The 18,038-nt window shown below is 40.1% G+C and overlaps 1 protein-coding gene and 1 pseudogene across 1 annotated transcript; one reads left to right on the top strand and one right to left on the bottom strand.

The window, feature by feature from the left end:
- The first annotated feature begins 529 nt into the window (after positions 1-529).
- LOC138169638 (small ribosomal subunit protein uS5 pseudogene) lies at positions 530-1,493 on the top strand (annotated as a pseudogene).
- A 1,768-nt stretch (positions 1,494-3,261) lies between these two features.
- On the bottom strand, positions 3,262-17,158 carry LOC138168698 (cytochrome P450 2C19-like). Its single transcript, XM_069097590.1, has 9 exons — positions 16,979-17,158; positions 14,929-15,091; positions 13,001-13,150; positions 12,083-12,243; positions 11,281-11,457; positions 10,470-10,611; positions 9,412-9,599; positions 4,731-4,872; positions 3,262-3,443 (listed from the first exon to the last, which is right to left on the bottom strand). Exons 1-9 carry the CDS (start codon positions 17,156-17,158, stop codon positions 3,262-3,264), a joined length of 1,485 nt encoding a protein of 494 aa, XP_068953691.1.
- Between the last annotated feature and the right edge of the window lie 880 nt (positions 17,159-18,038).

Genomic DNA, 18,038 nt, shown 5'->3' with positions numbered 1-18,038 from the left:
GAGGAGCTGGTTGCTCACTCCCCGAAGCTTTTGATTGCCAAGGAATGCATAGAATGATGTTATGTTATGTTATATATTTTGTGTTTGTTTAAGGCTGTCTGGCCACTCTGGTAATGAGTTGTTATGTTATATATTTTGCAAATGTGATATATATTTATTTTATGTTATCCCTTGTATGTTATGGGAATTATGTTGATGCAAGTTGACCCTAAAAGCCCCTTCACCCTATATAACAGATATGTGTGAGTTTGGGGCTTGATGGGATTTAAGATATTCCCTGCCCATTAATAGGTCTCATATTGAGCCCATTAAGGGAGGCTTGCTTAGGGGAGGCTTGTTTGTAGGAAGTCTATGCTCTGAATTAGCATTTTGCTTTGGGGCTCACTCATTGGAAGAGATTAGAAGAGTGCTACTATGATTTGGACAGATGGTGCTTCTCTCTCTGGTAACTATGTTAGACAGTTGTTTAGACAGTTGCATAATTTCTCAGACAGAAGATCTATCTGTTGCCTTCTATTTCTAGTGAACACCAAATGGCGGACGACGCCCGTGCTGCAGGAGGTGCGGGAGGCCCCGGGGGGCCCCGGCGTTGGAGGCCGGGGAGGCTTCCGCGGTGGCTTCGGCAGTGGGGGCCGAGGTCGAGGCTGGGGCCGTGGTCGAGGTCGGGCCGTGGCCGCGGAGCCCGAGGAGGAAAGGCGGAAGACAAGGAGTGGGTTCTTGTTACTAAGCTGGGCCGGCTAGTCAAGGACATAAAGATCAAGTCTTTGGAAGAGATCTATCTTTTCTCCCTTCCTATCAAGGAGTCTGAAATAGATTTCTTCCTGGGATCTTCATTGAAAGATGAGGTTCTGAAGATCATGCCTGTTCAGAAACAAACTAGAGCTGGACAACGTACCAGGTTCAAGGCTTTTGTGGCCATTGGTGACTACAATGGCCATGTTGGTCTGGGTGTCAAGTGCTCCAAGGAAGTGGCCACAGCTATTCGAGGTGCTATCATTCTGGCCAAGCTGTCCATTGTTCCTGTGAGACGTGGCTACTGGGGGAACAAGATTGGCAAGCCTCACACAGTACCCTGCAAGGTCACTGGGCAATGTGGGTCGGTTCTGGTGCGCCTGATCCCCGCCCCTAGAGGTACTGGCATTGTCTCAGCTCCTGTGCCTAAAAAGCTGCTGCTGATGGCTGGAATTGATGACTGCTACACTTCTGCAAGAGGCTGTACTGCCACTCTGGGCAATTTTGCTAAAGCTACCTTTGATGCCATCTCCAAAACATACAGCTATCTAACCCCAGACCTGTGGAAGGAGACTGTGTTCACTAAGTCTCCTTATCAGGAATTCACCGACCATCTTGTGAAGACTCACACTCGAGTATCTGTCCAGAGGACCCAGGCAGCTGCTGTGGCAACCACATAGATGGTTTTTTATAAACAAATAAATTGAACTTTGCCTGCTAAAAAAAAAAAAAAAAGATCTATCTGTTGGTCTTTAGTTCTCTGCTTGTATTTTCTCGATTTTCTTTGTTTGGATTTTCTCTGAAGCTCAGGGTGCTTATTTTTCCCCTGAATTAATGAATGTAATTAAAAAGATTGTTGACCCCTTGAACAACTATCTTTCCTAATAAAGAAAATCTAAGAACCTGTGCTAACGGTCATCTTGGGTATGCCACTGTGGTTGCCGCTACAATAACAAGCTAGGTTAATGTACGAGTAATGAAAAGCCTTTGATAAATATTTGTATCCCTGAAGGATGAGCATCTGGGGACATCACTTCTATAGCTAGTGATATAGACTAGCTGATATGGCATCTCTGGATACTATTTCCTTCAGAAGACTACAAGAGAGATGGGCAAAAAGAGTGGGCAGGCAAACAGGGGCCTGGCCTTTGGCTCAGAAAGAATTGTATTTGCCAGTTGAACAGCTCTATATACCTCTGACATATGCATAGTTGATTAGAATTGAATACCTGTAGTATCCTATCTACTACCTCCATTAAATCAATCATTTTAATATGTGTGTCAAATAATTTCTTTCCCCAAATCCTGAAATAACCTAGCCTCCTTGACTTTGCATTGTTGCAAAAGCCATCTCTTCCATCAAATACATTCCTCACATTCTGTTCAACTAATCATCCTTATGCATAGATCAGGTCAATATTCAACTCACTTTTTGTTTACTGAGTAAAGTCCAAACTCTTCTTCATGACATTGAAGGCCTCTCTTCCTTTCCAGGCTTATCTCATATTAATATCCTCTAGGTACTTTATGCTTCAGTCAAACTGGACTACTCAAATGTGTACTGTATTTTTTTTACATATATACATTTTAATTAGAGTAGGTAGGCAAAGTATGTAGTAGTAGAGGTAGCAGCAGCAGCAGTAGTAGTAGTTGTTATAATAATACTTGCAACTAATATTTATATAGTACTTACTATGTACCAGACACTGTGCTAAATGTTTAATAATTATCCACTTCTTTCTTCCTCAAAGCAACCCTGGGATATAGATGCTATGATTATACCCATTTTATAGATAAGGAAACTGAAGCAAAGAGAGATGAAGTAACTTGCCAAGGGTCATATAGGCAGTAAATGTGTAACATTGGATTTAACTCAGGTCTTCCTAACTCCTGGTCCTACACTCTTTCCAAGGTACCACTTCACTAACATCATATTGTGAGTAGGTAAGCCACCATCAGAATAGGATATGTGTGTGGGTTGAAGTGTATAACCTGAGATATTTAAGGAGTAGAAAAGGGCTTCTAACCCATTGGTGGTGGACAATTTCAAACTTCTATAGGATAAAAGCCCTACTAACAAGAAGCTTAAGATCTAGTGAGCAGCACAAGACAAGATCAACTAACATGTCTAAAAGGATACACAATGTAAGTTAGGTATATAATTCAGTCTTAAATTGTGTAGTACAGATGGTAAGGGTGAAAAAGGTCATAGATATAGGCATCTAAATAGGGATCTGAAGTGTCAGTAGGATTTGAATAGGCAAAGCTTAAGAGAAAGGAAGAGAAGAGAGGAGAGGAAAGGAGAGGAGAAGAAATGTTCCAGAAACAGGGGATTTCTAGGGAATGTTGGGGGAAATTAAGTCATGGTTTTGGCAAAAGTCTAAAGGAGTATTAGATTATGGTAGAAGAGTATATCGGGCTGAAATCATGGAGGGCTTTCATTGCTAGGAAACGAAATAAATATAGCTTGTTCATAGGACATGGAGAGACTTTAATAGAGTTGGAACCAGGCAGGGTCCTTCACATGTTTTAGAAAGGCAGAAAGGAGAGCTCATAGGAGGGAGGTATTTTACCAAAGCCACTAAAAACTGGGGATGTGTCAATATCTTTTGGGTCAATGGGAGATTTCAAGGTAAAATTCTGTAAGATGGTAGTAAAAAACAGAAATAATTCCATTCGAGCCAGGCTCTCACCAGCACAAATCCGTTTTCCTAAAAGACACAAATATATGTATTTGACATTTGTAGTCTTCTAAATCATCTAGACCACTTCTTCAGACTTATAGGGAGCCTACTAATAATCAGTGGCATTAGGAAAAAGACTGCATTCCTCTCTGGTCCTTGACTCCTTTGAAGAACCAGTTCCACCTCAACAGAGGGAAGACCCCTATTCTATCCTGTCTCTAAATCAATCCCCCAGGAACCAGAGCAATTCCTGGGATTTCAATTCAGAGTAAAGCAGTCATTACCCTACGGAGAAAACAATGACTCATTTATAATCTCAAGGACTAAGTTTATGACTACCCAGAGTGACTGCAATGGGGAAAGGTGACAGAAGAACGATCAAAGTTCCCATTGGGAACCTCCTGTCAGCATTCTGGACAGAAAACACCTTAGGAGTCTATCCTGGAACTTCATGGCCATCCAGTCACTTGTCTTAACTACTCATTCCTAGCTCTTACCCAAGTATTAGACCTAATTGAGCAGGACATGGCATTGAAGACCACAATGTCAGGAACAGTTAGCTGCCTACCAACAATCATGTCTGCTAGCCCCAGACTTGGCTATCACCAATAGTACCTGATAACCAATAGACTCCCCCAAGAATAGAAGGTGAAAGGACAAGACAGACCATCATCTATAATGCTATACCAATAGATCCCCATGAAAATCTACAAAACTAGGAAAGGACGTTCCATACGTATGTGTCCTAGTCAGGAGTCACATTTCTACAAAACTGTAAACTCTAAGATTAGACCTTCAGTGACCTTGGCCATAATGGTACCTGAGTAATAGGCCTTCTTAAGATAACCAAATCCCCTTCCTTGGCTTGATAAGATACAAGATTGTACCATGCTAACATAAAAGCCTAGGAGACTTTATCTGAGAAGTAGCTCCTAGTTGAGCATCTTTGGGAGGATAGTTTTTAATGAGGTGTACAGCAGGTTTATGAGTTGGGGATGCAGAATAGAGTGGCCACTATCTCAGTTCTGCCTTTTTTTGGAACAAGTTCAGACAACTACCCTGAAATCCAACTGATTTAGTTGATGAACCATGGCCCAAGGAGAATTAGAAGAATGATGTACTATGTCTCTACCCTACTCCCTGGTTTTAGAACTTGGAAGGACCATAATGGTCACCTAGTCCAACTAAATGTTTTAGCATATAAGGTAACTGAAGCCCACAGAAATGAAATAATTTGACCAAGGTCCCACAGGCAATAAAGTCCTCTTAGTTATCAATCCATCTTTGATGCACAACTTTAGATGAATGCCTCACCTGCTGAAAAAGGCATGAAATAGTCACTCTTCTTAAACTTGCCACTTTCATCTAGGAAGTGACCTGGATCAAACTTGTCTGGATTGGGGAACTCTGCATCATCATACAGAACAGAAGACAGTAGTGGTATTATGGTGGTACCCTGAAATGAGAAAATAAAAACAAATAATTAGAAAATAAGAACCATAGAATGTTAGAACTGAAAGAGAGCTTAGAACAACCCTCTGGTCAAAACCCCTCATTTTTAAAGTAGGCAATTTTTTTAAACATTTGTCCTGATAGTAAAAATTAGAATGTCTGCAATACTATTCTGAGAGATGAAGCTGAATTTTGATACCTTGTGGGGCAGAACCAGTACCGATGAGTAAAAGACACAAGGAGGCAGATCTTAGGGTAATAACGGTTAAGAAAATAACTTTTGATCATTAGATCTATCAAAGAAGCAAAGAGCTGCCTGGGTAAATAATAAGCTCACCAATTGTGCATAAGTTCAAGCCAACGCCAGATGATCTGAATATGTAAAAATTAATTCTGATCTGGATCAGGATATTGATGAACATAATCATGTCAGACAGAAGAATAAGGAAAGATCTAATAAACAAATTGGTAGCTCTTTTTGAAGATGATAAAACTGCATGCTCTGAGAGAAACAAAACTTTCTTATACTCTAAAGAATGGGAACATAACTTCACAGGTGTTATCTGGTGAGATATCCAGAAAGAATGGAAAAACAAGTGTTGGAGACTCCCTGTGGAAAGATACTGAAACAGTTATTTGCTAACAATGACAAAAACAGATATAAATCTTCAATATTCTCGGAGCACATATCAAAGATGTAATAGGGAACCTCCAAAGACTTGCCAAAGGGGATGACTACCCACCTTTGGTGATTCACATGAGCAAAAACAATGCTTCAATAAGGAACCTTTTTGATCATGACTTTCAGGTAGTCCAATAATTTTTTTTTTGCTTTTTGGAGGGCAATTGGGGTTAAGTGACTTGCCCAAGGTCACACAGCTACTTTTTGTGTTGTGTCTGAGGCCAGATTTGAGCTCAGGTCCTCCTGACTCCAGGGCCAGTGCTCTACCCACTGTGCCACCTAGCTGCCCCAAATCCAATAATTTTTAAATTATCTCTCCTGGATCTCTTTTTCAGGTCAGTGACTTTTTCAATGAGATATTTCACATTGTTTTCTATTTTTTCATTTGTTTGGATCTGTTTAATAGTGTCTTGATTTCTCATGAAGTCATTAGCTTCCATTTGCTCCAATCTAATTCTCAAGGCATTATTCTCTTCAGTGAGCTTTTGAAATTCTTTTTCCATATGGCAAATTTGGCTTTTTAAGGCATTCTTCTCCTCATTGGCTTTTTGGGCTTCTTTTGCCATTTGAGTAAGTCTATTTTTTAAGGTGTTATTTTCTTCATTCAGATTGTTGACTCTCTTTTCATGATTTTCTTGCATCATTCTCATTTCTCCTCCCAATTTTTCCTCCACTTTTCTTACTTGGTTTTCAAAATACTTCTTGAGCTCCTCCATGGCCTGTAAACAATTCATATTTTTCTTGGAAGCTTTTAGTGTAGGAATTCTGACTTTGTTGTCTTCCATTCCATGCTTTGATCCTTTTTGTCCCCAAAAAAGGAATCTAGAGTTTGGTTGCTGTGCTTCCTTTGCTTGCTCATGTTGCCACTCAATTACTTTGCTTTTGAGCTCTTTGCCACAATAGAACTCTGCTTCCAGAGAAGAGAACTTTGTCCCAAATCGCTGGGGTTTTGGCAGTTTTGGCAGCTTCCAGAGTATTTAGTTGGGTGCCCTCTCAGAAGCCTCCACAGGCTCTGGCACCTGGTCACACACCCCAGGACCTCCACCCTCGACAGCAATCCAGATCCAAGCAGGTTAAAGCAAGAGCGATTACCCCTCAGAATGGTCACTTGGTCCCCCTACAATCTGCAGTCCAGGAATTGTGAAGCAGCCACGCGGTGGTGGCTGAATGGCTGCAGTGCTTCCTCCACTTCTCACCCCAGGGGGCAGAAGTTGGATTGCACTCTTGGTTCCCCTGTTCCCTCAAAGTCCACACTGACCTTTTATTTTGCCTTTGGCATTTATGGGTTGGTGATTCTGGAAACCGTCACAGCTGTTGGTGATCCACTCTCCTGAAGTCCACTCCAATTGCTGCTGGTCAGGGATGCCCTGAGGCTAAAACCCTGGGCTCATGTGGGGCTGGGCTTGCCTCCCAGCATGCTGTGATGGACCCTTCCTGCCAGCATGCTGGGTGGGCCGCCTTCAGCGGGAGTTTTTTTTCTCTCTGGCACTTTGTGGGTTCTGTAGCTCTTAAATTTATTTAGAGTCATATTTTATAGGTATTTGAGGTGGTTATGGGGGGGGAGCTCATTGAGTTTTCCTGCTTCTACACCATTATCTTGGCTCCCCTGACTTTTCTTAATGATAACTTTATCCTGCAAATGTAGCAGAAACAAAATAAGGAAATTGTTTTATTGATCCAATTCTCACCCTCTGAGAAGAACTTGAACAATATAGATGTGAATAGAGCCCTACAGAACCCCTGTGGCACAACATTCTTCACTTGATGGGATGATGCTGTGTTGTAGGATGTGCCATCACTCTTGGCATGCTTTCTGTGCACACTAATGAAGGTAATGATGGAAATGTTTGGGAAAGTGACCAATCCATCTTTGAGGTTTTAACAGAGGTAACTAAGTGACCCAATGGATAGAGTATAGGACCTAGAGTCAGAAAGATCTGATCTGACCTCAAATACTCACTAGTTGTGTGACCCTGGCCAAATCACATACCTTTCTCAGATTCAGTTTCCTCATCTGTAAAATTAGAAAAATAATAGTGCCTACATTTCAGGGTTGTTTTGAGTATAAAAAGAGATAATATTTGTAAAATTCCTCACAAGCCTTAATGCTAGCAATTATTATAACCAAGAAAGATAAGAGTTAGTTTCTAAATACATTGTGAAAAACATTCTGATGATGGAAGAAAAAAGAACATTCTCTAATTATACCAATGTGGATGAGGTAGCCAGGTGGTGGAGTGGAGAGACTTCAAGACCTGAAGTCAGGAAGAACATAGTACAAATCCTGAATTGGACAGCATGACCTTAGAAAAGCCAGGTGGTTTCTTTAAGACTGTTTTCTCACCTGTAAAATGGGGATAATAATGGCATCTACTCTCACAGAGTTGTTGTAAAGATTAAATGAGGTAATCTATGTAAAGCAAACCTCAAAAGTCCTTTATAAACAATAACTAGTATTATTGCAGGGAACTCACCAACCAACTTAGATTTTTCAAAGACAAAGATGAGTAAAAGATGCATGTCACCATTCCATAAGAATGAGAGAAGTGGTGAAATCCAGAATGAACAGAGACTGGTGAGGCTAACAAAGGGCAATGAAAAGGGTTTTTAAAAAAATGATATTGCGAAAAAGCAGAGGATTAAAGACAGGATAATCCTGAAACTCAGAGCATTATAGGATGAGGAAGACAAGAGACAAAAGAAGATAAGAAACTTCTCAATTTTTCTTTTGCTTCTCTTTTTTTCTGATGAAGGGAATAATCTTTGAGCTTAAAAAGACAGTATAAATAAATATATATGTATGGCTATTAGGGACTTAATACCCCAGAGAAGTAAGGAGAACATAAGAGTGCAGCTAGACACCTGTGCAAGAAAAATAAAGTGAAAAGAGTATGCTTCAATTTTCACTGAGAGTCTATTTCTAAAGAGATAATATAGATAATGAAGGAATAAGGAAATTACTCTAGATAAGGAAGTGGTGGTCACAAAGATCTGCAGTGGAATGATCATTATTTCTTTTTTTGAGGGTGTCAATACACTGGTAGGTCAGGTGAATGTTGTACACAGTGTTTACATAAATTTTAGCAAATTATTTGATAACTTTTTTTCATGTTCTTCTGAAAAGACAAAAATATACCGGTTAGACTATCATGCAGTTAGGTGGATTTAAAACTGATTGACCATAAACAACAGGTAATTACTCAAAGTTTAATGGCAGCTTGGAAGTAGGCACCCCTGTACTCTGATCTCATAAACTTACAAATGAGGATTTTACTTATTCTAAGAGTTGTATTTTAGTACATTGAATAGCTGGAAGCTACTAAAGGGAGGGCAACAAGATGATAAGAATGACAAGTCCATACCATGTAAGGATGGGTTGAAGGAAATGTGGGTATTTAGAAAAGAGAACAGAAGGCATATTAGAACATAAGACATAACAACCAATTTCAAGTGTTTTATGAACTGTTAATAGAGAGAATAACTTTGTTATGTTTTGTTCCAAATGACAAAACCAAGATCAATAGATTTAAGTTACAAAATTGCAAACAGATTTAATTCGAGAAAAAAAATTCCCTCAAATTAGGGCTGTACAAGATTAGAATAGAAGGCCACAGAATCCCATTGAGTGGTTCCCCCTTACTGAAAGTCTTTAAGAAAAGATTGGATGACCACGTCCTTAGATGGAATTCTTTTTCAGATTGGGAGCAGACAATACAACCACTGAAATCCATTCAAATTCTGAAATACTGTGACTACTTCTCAAAAATGTAGGTTGGCCTGAGTTTCCTTCTAACTTGAAGATTCTATAGTTCAATAGGAGAGAGTATAAAATGTTGTGTTAGAGTGAGAAGCACTTCTGACCTTGGGGATAACATATTGTCTAAATTGAACATCCTCTGTCACAGCATGTGGCAAGTTGGTGGGAACAAGGTCAATGAATCGCTGTATCTCGTGTACCACGGCATTGGTGTAAGGCATCTTGTTTCTATCTTCCATGCAGGGACTTCGATTTTGACCAATCACACGATCAATTTCTTCATGAATTTTTCCTGTCATAATATGAATGGAAATTAATCTTAAAAGTAGGGACAAAAACTGCCTTCTGTCACATTTTCTCTGATTTTTCACCAAGAGCTACATTGGCAAATAATGGACTTGACCATCACATTCTCATAGAGATATAGATGATAGATAGATGAAAATTCCATTTTAGTCTCATAAGTCAGTTGAGAATTCCTTGAGGGTCCTTTTTCCTATGCACTTAGGACAGGCTCAATTTGTCCTTAAGAAAATACAGGTCAGGGGATGGCTAGGTGGCACAGTGAATAGAGCACCGGCCCTGGAGTCAGGATGACCTGAGGGCCTCAGACACTTAACACAAAAACTAGCCCTGTGTCCTTGGGCAAGTTACTTAGTCCCAAAAAAGCCCTACCTTCCCCTCTCCAAAAAGCAAAAAAAAAAAAAAATGCAGTTCAAGCAGCACTTGCTTAAGGAAGTGAGGAGGGGTCTCAGTCGGGACCTATTCCACAATTCAGTGTGACCAACCATAGGCCCAAAGTACTGCCCTGCTCGGCTCTATGGGTGACAGGAATCCGGATGCGCCAACCTCTCCTATGCTCATGCAGGATCAATGAGCCATGAGGAACTAGTGCCTCTCAATCATTCAGTTCCCTGCAGTTCTATCACTGGGCTATAGTCTCTATCCCTGTCACTATCTCTAATAAGAACTCACAATTACATACCACATGACTAAGCAGGGTGGAGCTAGTAGTGGAGGAGGACTATGTAATTTTGAATGGTTAATGATTAAATATATAAAAATGACAACAGAAGAGTTTCCAAGGAAAGCTTCATAAAGACCATGTCTTAGTCTCATGCTGACTAAGTTCTGGATCGGTATGATCAGCCTGTTATGCTACCTGTTATCTCAGGGTGTTTCAGGAGAAGCAGGAGTCCATATCTCAGGGTAGTGCTTGTTGTCTCTGTTCCTGCGCCAAATAGATCACGCGCAGTATAGACAAGGTTTTCAATGGTAAATTCAGACTGTGGTTGTTGCTTTTCCTAGGAATAATTTGGGATAATTAATCGAAAAGTAAGGGAGACAATGGGCACAACGGAAAATGTGATGGATTTGGAGGCAGAGGATGTTGGCTTGAATCTCAGTTCAGATATTTTAAAAAAGTTTTTTGGGGGAGATAATCAAGGTTAACTGACTTGCCCAGGGTTGTACAACCAGTAAGTGTCTACAGCCAGATTTGAACTCGGATCCTCCTGACTTCAGGGCCAGTGCTCTACCCATTGTGTCACCTCACTTCCCCCCTTCCCTGGCTCTGATCTTGACCTTGGGCAAGTAAGTTAACCTTTTTACCTTTCAGTTTCCTCATCTGTAAAATAAGGGTCTTGGATTCAATGACCTCCAAGATCCTTTTCAGTTCCAAATCTATGAAATAAATTACATGTGAGCATCACAATCCAAAGTGACAACAAAACCTGGCAATTATCAAGGCATTTTGGATGTTGCAGAGAGTACATAAGGGAGAGAGAGAGAAAAGAAAAACAGAGACAGAGACAGAGAGAGAGAGACAGACAGACAGAGAGAGAGAGAGAGAGAGAGAGAGAGAGAGAGAGAGAGAGAGAGAGAGAGAGATAAGAACTGCAAATTTTATTGGTACTGGGAATTTCCAGGTCAAAATTTTTCTCTGAGATTCAGACCTACTGCTCACACTGTACCTGCTCCATTTTCATCAGGAAACAGTCAATGAAGTCCCGAGGATTACTGGGGTCCAGTGTCCGTTGGTGTTCCTTCACTTCTTCCAAAATAAATTCATTGATTAAATTAAAATTTTTAATTGCCTTATGATGAGATCCAGGGAGATAACATAGTAGAGATGGAAAGGAATTATAGACCTAAAAAGAAGAATTTTATACCATACCTTATTAGAAAGAGAAAATAATTCTCTACTCCAGCATTTTGATGTTTAGAAGAGAGTTTAATAAGTGTGGGACAAAATGTCCTATGCAAAATAGTGACTTTTATCATCATTCCCATAAAAATACTTTAGTATCCTGTTACTTGGTTGCCTGAGACGATCTTAGTCTTCACTCTGAATTGTTACTTGCTATAGAAGAGTTCTCATTCTTTCTCATTATGAGTTCTTCTAAGAGCTCTGTCTACCACTTTCCATTGGGACAGCTAGTTCATCTGCTAACCTGATCCAAGCCCAGGTGCTCAAGGGAAAAGTCAGCTTCTCTAGAATAACATGAATTTTAACATTCAGTCCCCTGGGACCACTGGGTGAACTACTTCAGGGAAAGGCCTTACAGTGTCCCTCAAATGAGACCATATGGTGTGACCTTCTTTGTCTTTAGTCCCTGTCAATGAAGAAAAAAATGTGTCCCCATCCCAGTGTGGCACTGTTGTACCTCCCGAGGGAATGCATGATGAACTCTAACCTACCTCCTTGCAGGAGTTTCTTTGAAGTATTAAAAAGAAAGTATCTCAAGTTCCAAGAGTAGAGAACACTGCTCTCACCTGAATCCACGGGGAACTTAAGATCCTGTTGTTTTCTTCTAAAAGTTTCATTAAATACAGAAATTTCTGGTTTTTGTATTCAAAATGTTTCTGGAAAATGACAGAGCAGATTACATTGCAAGGAGCACACCCAAGGATGAACGTGGGGTCACATGGTAATCCTAAAAGAAAGATAAAGATTTTAGACAAAGGAAGGCTTGCCTGCCTTTAGGTAGGACCTGACTGTCCTGCTTTCCCCTCTAGCTGACATGTATTTGGCACAGCCAGGTTGCAACTAAACTGCTCTTTATGAAGCGTCTGATTTGATCCACATAAGACTCTTAAGAGCAAATAGAATAATTCCCATTTTATAGATGAGGTTGCTGAGGCTCAAGATAATTAACTGATTTATGCCACAAGTAGAAAGGATCAAGAAATGGTATTCAAGTCAGATTCTCTCCTGGTCCAGATAAAGTGCTCTTCCTTCCAGAATGCATCGATTCCCATTTCTAAATCCCTATTCATCACCTCACCCTAACTAGCTTTTGTTTTTAGACTTCTTCATGTCTATTTAAAAATATATATTTAATTTTATTTCAATCCGTTATCCTAGGATGAGGTTTGCAGGTACTGGGCTAGAAGACTTGCTATTCCAAATGCTCTTACTTTTAGTGTCCCGGGCTGTCCAAGGAGTGGTGATATCAAGGTGGTGATGGTAGGTTGCCTTGACTGGCATGTATTCCTTCTTGTCTTTCCCTCAGGGTGGCCCACTACTTTAGACAGGCTGGCCCATCTGCCTTATAAATAGCAATTCACTGTTTAATTGGCTGGCAATTGATGGCAATGGGCAGCCCCTGAGAAGAGTGTCAACCAATCCACCAGCAGTTACTAAGAACAATTTTTCTAAGGTCAGTGGTAACAAATTAAAGAAACACCAACCTTTTGTTTTTCTTAATTCCTCCACCAGGCCCTTTGCCTCTTCTTGGACTCGCTCTTCAATGCTCCTCTTCCCCATCCCCAAATTCCTCAGGGTCATGAGGGAGAAGCGGCGGATTTCCTTCCATCTCTCTCCATTGCTTACAATAATACCTATAATGGGCAGCAAGAAGAAGAGAAACCTTAGACGCCAAAGTTCCTTACAACCCATGTCAAAAAGTTCATGCCCAAGGGCCCTTGAGTCACACCCCTTGTGAAGAACAGAATGAAATGGGGGACTTGTCAGTTTGCTGTCACCTCTATCAGTACTGTTTCCTGTCCCATCCCACACATCATTCTCCCTTCAGCACAGTCACAAACACATCACATGGCCCTACACCCACATCCCCTAGCCAGAAATGAAGTGGCCACAAAGAAGGATGCAAGGATAAAGACATATTTTTGAGACCCTGAATGGTTGTAGAGTAAGTAAGGTTATATCTCCAAGGAACCTGAAGGATTGTGATATATTTTCTGGCTAGACTGAATTGCCAGTCTCCCTATTTCACACAAGTATAGATACCTTTCCTTCATATGAATTCTGATCCACATTGGCTATACTACATCTTACCTGGTATTCAAAGGCTCAGTATTTTGGACGATCATTATTCTTGCAGACTGAAGTAATTTTGATTTACCTGTTACTTGCAGCACGTAGCAAATCGCTGACCACTAGCTTCATTTCATCCATTTCGTGGAAAATTTTCTAACCCTTTTCATCTACTCTTAAGGGAGGCTGATTTGTTAACACTTAGAAAAAGTGGTCACTAAGAGTCAGCGTGGGTTCATAAAGAATAGGTCTTACTAGCCTAATCTAATTTCTTTTCTTTTCTTTTTTACAGTATTATCAGACTAGTAGATCTAAGCAATGACTTGACAGACTAGATACAGATTTCAGCAAGGCATCTGACAATGTCTGTTATGAGATATGCACAGAGAATATGGAGAAGGCACTGGTCAGATTGCCAGAAGACATGTTCCTAGGAATCCCAGACTACATAAAGTTGTCATTGTCCAGCAGGAAGACACTAATGTAGGTGCTAGACTGCTAAGCACTGAATCTCTGGATAGTAAGGAGAAAATTCCAACCTACTGGAAAATGAACTAGACTAATGGATCTTTGAAGATAAAAGTCATGCCTGAGGGGTGAATGATTATGGCAAAATATAAAAGCTAGATAGATGGAAGAAATAGATCTCCCTTCAGGACTCTTTTATCCCACAATCATTCTGCTTCTTTCTTTCTCTTTCTTTCTTTCTTTCTTTCTTTCTTTCTTTCTTTCTTTCTTTCTTTCTTTCTTTCTTTCTTTCTTTCTTTCTTTCTTTTTCTTTCTTTCTTTCTTTCTTTCTTTCTTTCTTTCTTTCTTTCTTTCTTTCTTTCTTTCTTTCTTTCTTTCTTTCTTCCTTCCTTTCTTTCTTTCCTTCTTTCTTTCTTTCCTTCTTTATTTCTGTCTTTCTTTCTTTCTTCCATCCTTTCTGCCTTTTTTCTCCTTCCTTCCTTCCTTCTATCCATCCTTTATCTCTTTCTTCTTTTCTTTCTCTCTCCCTTCCTTCTCTTTTTTTCTTTCCTTTTCTGTCTTCCCTTCTTTATTTCTCTGTGTCTTTCTTTGAGTGTCTATATGTCTGTCTGTCTAATACTCACCCTCTCTCTCTCTGTCTCTGTCTCTGTCTCTCTCTCTCTCTTTTCCTTAGTCTCTTCCTTTCTACTTTAATTGCTGCTGCCCTGGAGAAAAGACAAATGGCTTGTATATCACTCATTACATCCTCCCCAACATGCCACTGCTTTGGGGGCTTTGGTTTGAAAGTAAATGTATTTCCACCAATTTCTTGGAATATGATTCTTTTCCCTATTCTTGTCTTTCTCTTCTTGACCTACTCCAAGCAGAAACTTACCTAATCCATCCCTAGAGATGTCAAATATTGGCATATGTCCTCTGTCAGCAAACTTGTCCCCATGATCAATCAGAGCTTCTTTCACTGCCTTGTACCCATGTAACACGACAACACGCTCAACACCCAATTGTAGAGTGAACACTGGGCCATATTCTTTTGCTAGCTGTGAAAAAAAATGTGGCCAACAGGGAGAGGGTCATAACTGAATCAGGGGATAAGCAGCGTGGATTACTATTGCTGATCTTATTGGAGAAGTTCTCAATCCATTATCAGCTCCTTCAAAACATTTCTGACATTTATTACAGAGAGGATGATGAAGCACAGGAACCCAACCCAAGCCCTAGATGGTTCAAAAGGCTAGAAGTTCATTATGTGCCTTGGCCTAGTAGCCAGAAGACTGACTAATGATGCACAGTTTATGACATTGGTACAGTATCCCCAACCTTACTGAGAGGTTGAGCTTATATTGTATAGCTAGGTGCCATAGTAGATACAGCAATGGACCTGGAATCAAGAAGACCTTACTCAAAATCCAGTTTCAGATACTTAATAGCTGGGAGACCTCAGGCAAATCACTTAACCTCTGTCTGCCTCAGTTTCCTCACTTGTAAAATGAAGATAACAATAACACCTAATTCCAAGGATTCTTGTGAGAATAAGATAATATTTGTAAAACATCTGGCAAAACTTAAATCACTATATAAATGCTGTTATTATCATTATTATTATCATTGTTTATCTAAAAATTTGAGAATAGCAGAATTGCAGAGTAGGAACAATTCTGTCAGTGATATTCTGGAGCAGAAAAGTCCTCATTTGAATAGAAATCCTACAAATCAGTATCATTGAATCATAGGTATAGATCCAGAAGGGACCTTAGAGACCATTCAGACCAGAGGTTCTTAGCCCTTTTTATGTAATGGACTCTTTTAATAGTCTCTTAAAGCCTATATACTCCTCTGAATGATTATTAGAATAAAACACATAGGATTACAAAGCAAAACACTTAGAATTAAATAATGATGTCATTTTTTCCCACCTAAGCTCACAGAACCATTGAAATATATTGACAGACCCACTGGAAGTTCATGGTCCCAAGATTAAGAACTCCTCTTCTAAACCTATCATACTTTTACAGTTGAGGAAACTGAGGTCCCCCAAACCAGTGTATGCCTGGAAAGGATATGATAAAAATATCAGTATAGCAATCAACCAGGTCAAAATGAGAACATATTTTTGTTTTCACAGGTTAACTTCACTTAATCTTTTCTCACAACCCTGTGAGGCAGCTTGAACATTTATTGACAATGTTATCACATAGACATAGGAAACAGAGATCCAGAGAGGTCATCATGACTTGCCCAAGGCAGAAAGGCAGTAAATGTCAAAATCTAGAAATTAATCCATGCCTTTCTAATTCCAAATTCAATGCCTTTCTACCACCACAGGCTACCTTTCAAAGGGTTTGAGATCAACAGGTCTGAGTTCAGAACTCTGGTCTGTCTTGAAGCTGGGTTTGCTTTCATCCAGGCACGCTTAAGATTACATTCAAGGAATGGGGCTGTACAGAAAGGAGCCTGAGTGCTCCTGGGAAGGAATGTGCAAGGTAAACCTTCTCCACTCTGATCCAACAAAGGTTGGAGGTCCCTACCTCTTTTCAGGACCTACTCATTCTTCAGGAAGCAGAAATAATGAGGTACATTAAATACCCCCTTTTTCCTCTGGTGGACAGTGAGCATTTTGTGGCATTTTCTGCTAGGATTTTGCAGGGCCCATGTGAGCAGGAAAAGCAGAGGATGGCACTTTTTGTAGAATGGATCTCATCCAGACCTACAGGAACTTGATAGCACCAGCTACTGTTGAAGCAGTGGGCCCTGATGGCCACTACAGTGAATCAAAATACATTCCAGAAAACCCACAAGGTACCTACCTATCTACTCTAATATGCTCTACTCATTATAATAAGCTGCTTGAAGACAGTCTCCCAAAAGAAATTGATAACTGCTAGAGTCAGGAATGAAACCAACAGAATAAAGAGAGGCTTACTTACCATGTCAAAAGATTCTGAGATATTCTTAATGTCCACCTGCAGTATATTGCCAATAATGGGAAGAGGAACAGGACCAGGGGGAAGTTTTCCTCTTCCAAAGCCCTTTTTCCATGATAAAATGAGAAGCAGAAAGGAGATACAGAGCAGCAAGCCAAAAGCAACGACCACAGATGGATCCATTGCTGCCACTCTTCTTACTATTAATGCAATAGAAGGCTTAGAATCCAAGGCTTAGGAGGGGTACAGAACACAAGATCAATCAGCTAAAAATTCCTTGGTATCCTGACTAAACTTCCAATGGACTTTGGCCTGCCCATAAGATAAAGAGAACTCTACCCTTGTTCTATAGTAGGGTATTTTAAAGTATCAGGAGCCGTTCAATTTGTTGTTTAAAGTTTTACTGATTCGTTTTGCTCCTTATATACCAGTTATTTCCCAATATAAACCCTGTCTCCCCTTACAATCAATACTTTTAACAAACATTAAATAAAACCAATGATTCTAGAACTTTGATGTGTATGTCATATTCCACAGTACCTTACCACCCTGCTGAGAGGAGATTTTCCTTAATCTGTTCCAAGACTGAGGGTGCATAGCATTAAAAACATCATTGACCCATTGTGGTTTGTCATTTGTTCTTGAAGAGGACCATGATACTAGGAAGATGCCATGACTTGCAAGTGAATCAGATTTCATTGAGGGAGAGTTATGCAAGGTCACCAGCCTCACTTTCTCCTCCAGGGTCATCTGGGTCCATTGGTAAGATATAGATCAGGATGACTGTAGATGACCCCAGATTCAGTGGGAGACCTTGGCCTTTTTAAGCTGAGGTCTCTCCCAGGTCTCATGGAAAGAACTTGTAGGACCCACTACACCAACCCAAAAAACAATTGTGAAAAAAAGTTGAAACCTGAGTTCAAATCTGGCCTCAGACATTTAACACAAAAAACTATCCGTGTGACCTTGGGCAAGTCACTTAACCCCAATTGCCCCTCCAAAAAAAAGAGGGGAAAAAAAGATTGTGTAGGGTATGTCAGCCAATTAACATTTATTATGTATA

This window comes from Petaurus breviceps, unplaced genomic scaffold (assembly GCF_028583685.1).
Source record: "Petaurus breviceps papuanus isolate PSGF00001 unplaced genomic scaffold, PetGlider_PUasm1.0 37, whole genome shotgun sequence".
In the NCBI taxonomy this organism is placed as follows: domain Eukaryota; kingdom Metazoa; phylum Chordata; class Mammalia; order Diprotodontia; family Petauridae; genus Petaurus; species Petaurus breviceps.
The sequence above is the reverse complement of the archived record's forward strand: the minus strand, read 5'-3'. Positions and strand labels throughout refer to the sequence as shown.

Excerpts from the sequence above, each read along its gene's own strand:
- LOC138168698 (XM_069097590.1), bottom strand. The coding sequence starts at position 17,158 with ATGGATCCATCTGTGGTCGTTGCTTTTGGCTTGCTGCTCTGTATCTCC. Across the intron at positions 13,151-14,928 it reads CATCTCTAGGGATGGATTAG|GTATTATTGTAAGCAATGGA; the intron begins GTAAGTTTCTGC and ends TGCCCATTATAG. Across the intron at positions 11,458-12,082 it reads TAAGTTCCCCGTGGATTCAG|GTCTATAATTCCTTTCCATC; the intron begins GTGAGAGCAGTG and ends TCTTCTTTTTAG.